The 3,780-nt window shown below is 43.7% G+C and overlaps 1 protein-coding gene across 1 annotated transcript in view; it reads left to right on the top strand.

The window, feature by feature from the left end:
- Positions 1 to 3,780, top strand: part of SCCPDH (saccharopine dehydrogenase (putative)) — a 26,054-nt gene that overhangs the window by 216 nt on the left and 22,058 nt on the right. Inside the window, exons 1-2 of the mRNA XM_014520323.2 lie at positions 1 to 237; positions 2,400 to 2,480. The exon at positions 1 to 237 is cut by the window's left edge and continues 216 nt beyond it. Of these exons, the coding sequence (XP_014375809.2) occupies positions 1 to 237; positions 2,400 to 2,480 (318 nt within the window). The remainder of the gene's footprint in view (positions 238 to 2,399; positions 2,481 to 3,780) is intronic.

Here is a 3,780-nt window from a genome sequence, read left to right as displayed (position 1 = left end):
GCCCCCCCCCCCCCCCCCCCCCCCTTATGGCAGCCCATTGGCGTTGGCGCCATGAATGTGCCGGGAGCTGGAAGGAAAGAGCTCCGGCTCCCCGCACCCCCTAGCGCTTGCTCTCCCCTCGCAGGGAAGCCAGAGCTGGCGTCGGAAGTTGGCATCATCGAGTGTGATGTGGACGACCCGGCCTCCCTCGCCGACATGGCCAAGCAGACTAGCGTCGTCCTCAACTGCGTCGGCCCCGTAAGTATGGTGGGGAGGTGAGGCGCTGGGTCGCTGCAGGCGGGTGCAGGGGGCTGCTCATGGCACTGTCATCGTTCCTATGCCGTGACAGGTTGGAGAGATGTTGGTGGCTGGGGTGTGCTAAGAGCCTGCCGTGATTGAGGAGGCGCTCCCTTGTGCCTTAAAGGTGAAACTGGCCTGTTAGAAACCTCTAGATCTTGGTTTTTGGCTGAAGATGATGATACCAGGCGGCGACTGCTGCTGTTGCAATTGGGGTGGATGAGGGAGGAAGTCCCTCAGTGGCCCTTGGTGGGAATTGCACAAGAAGCTGCCGGCATGCCGTGCCACGTGTTAGACATGAAGGGTGTGCATTGGAGTTGCTTTTTGCACCATTTAAACCACTTTATTGCCATGACTTAACAGAAGTGCATGGGTTTATGGCCCTTTAAAAAAGAGTACAGAACTTTAAATTAAACCTTATTAAATGAGGTATTAAATTTGAAGTGCTGCAGTTAATAGCACTTCAGAAATCTACAGCACTTTAAGTAACTTCTGTACTCTGGTCAAACGTTTGCCTCTTCTACCAGTTTCCCATGGGCTTTGCTGCTGCTTGGCCCCAGGGTAGATGCGGTGCCTGTTCCCAGCAAATAGGTCCTCCCACCCCCCAAGATCATGCTTGGCTGGTGGGGAGAAGATGTTTGGACATGCTGTGGGTGGGACCCATGTGCAGGCCCATGCACACATGCATCCACAGGCACGCATGCATGTGTGCACCCATCGGCATGTGCACTTACAGCCACCACCCACAGGCACACACAAACCCACGGACAAATACACACATACGCACAGGCACCCAGACATATGCACATCTACACCTCCCAAGGCCCTGCATGGCTGGGGACCAGTGGCTTGGAGCAGGGCCAGGTGTGAGCTGCTGCCTGACTTCCTGGCAGATGCAGGGCCCACTCCCAGCAATGGGGAGACATGCTTTGGGTAGGACACATGCATCTGGGCCTGGGTGAAAGCTGCTGCCTCCCAACTCTACCTTCTCCACTGGTCTGCTGCTGTCTGTAGTCTCCTGCAGGCCCAGGAAGCTATGGAGTGTCCCCTGCTTCCTTCCTTGGAAAGTGCAAGGAGGTTCAGAAGTCCTCCCCCTCTCCCCAAACCCTGCACTTCTGTTATGTTTAAGAGCTCTGTAAATTTATAGTGCTATCAAAAGTGCTCTGCATTAGTGCTGTAAAATGTGTGAAGCACTTTTGTACACACCCTAAATGAAGGCCAGTAAAAAGATGCCTTAAAGCTACTCTGCCTAATACCATTTGAGATGATGCCAAGACCTGTGAAAGATCAGTCTGCTACTTGGATTGATTGGTCTTTGTAAAGAAATATACTATAGATTGCTCTGTATCCAAATAAACCACTGTCCCTTTGGTTTGTGGTACTGAGTGAGCTGGTCTTAATCTTAAAATCTAGATAGTTTGATGGCAATAGATCACAAGAGTGTTGCTGGTTCTTTAAAAAAAAAAAAAAAAAAAGTCCGAAGGAATGTCAGGTAATTTTCTGTTTTAGTTCCCCAGCAAGTCTCTCTGAGGATAATAGTCTATCTTTATGTATATCTTTTCAGATTTGAAAATAAAGTGTTCTCTCTTGTTTCTGTGAGAGATCCAAATCAATGACAGAACATAGATTATACAAGGGAACAGTTAAACTTTGCTTATTTGAAGTGCTGTCAAAACAAAGCAAACAAGCTGAAAAAGAAAGATGCGTTTACCTGCTCTAGTTACAAAGCTGTGTGTTTTGTTTTTTTTCTCTTCCAGCTCATTCACAATAGATCAAAGGTCAAAACCTAGAAATTAGATGCTGCCAATACCTGCAGCACCAAACAGATCAGGAGAGACTGCGTAGCTACCTCTCCCTTCCTCTCCTCCTTTCCCTGGCTTTACACATATGCTAAAGTCCATTAAATTACCTTTGCTGATAATCTTAACAAAATGTATGCAGCCATGGTAGAGTATTTCATGTACAGTAAACACATGTAATCCATGATTAAATCTATTGGGTAATGTCAATAAAAAATAACATCTGAAGTTACTGTGACTGTCCTGTTTAGCAATACTATTGCAGCTACAAGCTATTTTCAACAAAATAATTAACAAAATAATCACCTTTCATCTTTCTTGCAGTATAGGTTTTTTGGAGAGCCTGTGGTGAAAGCTTGTGTTGAGAATGGCACAAGTTGTCTAGATATCAGTGGAGAACCTCAGGTATGTAGTGTCAGTAAATAATCTAATAGCTGCCTGAAGAGATCAGATCAGTAACTAAAGGTTGTTTGTTGAACAATTGCATTTCTTCAGTTTTTGCTGATATTCCTAAATTGCAAACATATCTTCCATTTTCCAAGTTTTTATTTATTTTAACCCTTATCATTCCTTTTTTTTTTTTTTTTTTTACTCTTGGTCAAGAATCACTAGAAGCAGCATATAGCTCTGGGAATGAAATTTAATCCCAACTCTGCTATTTCAGAGCATTCACCAGATCAGATTTGTGTGTTGTTTTTTACACACTAAAATAGAATTGATGTTACTAATTTACCTATTTCACAGCAGTGTTATAAAGTTGTTAATAAAATTATGTGAATTTGTAGAACACATTATGACATTGATATTGGATACAGTTTTCAAAACAGCTGGGAGGTTTAGGAGTCTAAATCCTGCTTTCTAGAGTTCTTCAAGCACTTGCATTCAAAATTTTAAAAGAATCTATTTTGAATATCTTCTTGTAAGCTCTCTAGAAATAAATAGTTTGCAACTTTTCTGTACAGTGGGCTAGTGGTCTAGGTTGTGTATTTGAAGCCCTTGGCCATGGAAAGGTGTTCATTTTTACTAGTTAGGATTCTCTGCAATTCTTGGAGGGAGGGAGAGCGCAGGACTGGATTGTTGGGTGTCCTCCACACCAAAAGAAGTGGACAGCCATTCAAGTTAGATCAGTTTCCTACAAGGAAGATCTCCCCTCCTTCTGATCTAACTTATTGCAGAAGACCCAGTTCTCTTCAGCAAGGCAGCTGTGCAGCTCTCAGCTCCCTTGCAAACTTTTTTTTTTTGCAAGGGAGCTGTGCCTAGAGAGAGGCTTTTCTCCCAACACAAATGTAACAGCAAATGTTTGTGGCTCTTATCTCCCTGGAGCATCAGGTTTAACTTAATTTATCAACTCATCCTTTTGTATTTCTGAGATGATTATATTCAGGCTTGTGTGTGTCATAATCATAGAAGAGACCTTAATAAAAATGGAAGTCCTTCTGCTCTGTGTGTGTATTACACATTTCATTGTCTGCTGTCATACAAGAATAGGGATTTACTTCAATGGCCTTGGCCCAGACATCTCCGCTTTCCTCAGTTGATTAATAAAAGAATGCCAGCCTTTGCCTAACAGGCTACATTTTCATGACTTGTAGACAGTCTATGTAGTCTGTCCAGACCTTGGAAGATGTAGTACTAAAAGTGTTGTATAAATGTGAAGTTGTTCAACTGAAATAACTTCGCACAAGCTATTTAACTAAATAGAAGC

This window comes from Alligator sinensis, unplaced genomic scaffold, assembly GCF_000455745.1.
Source record: "Alligator sinensis unplaced genomic scaffold, ASM45574v1 scaffold284_1, whole genome shotgun sequence".
Taxonomy (NCBI): domain Eukaryota; kingdom Metazoa; phylum Chordata; order Crocodylia; family Alligatoridae; genus Alligator; species Alligator sinensis.
The sequence above is the reverse complement of the archived record's forward strand: the minus strand, read 5'-3'. Positions and strand labels throughout refer to the sequence as shown.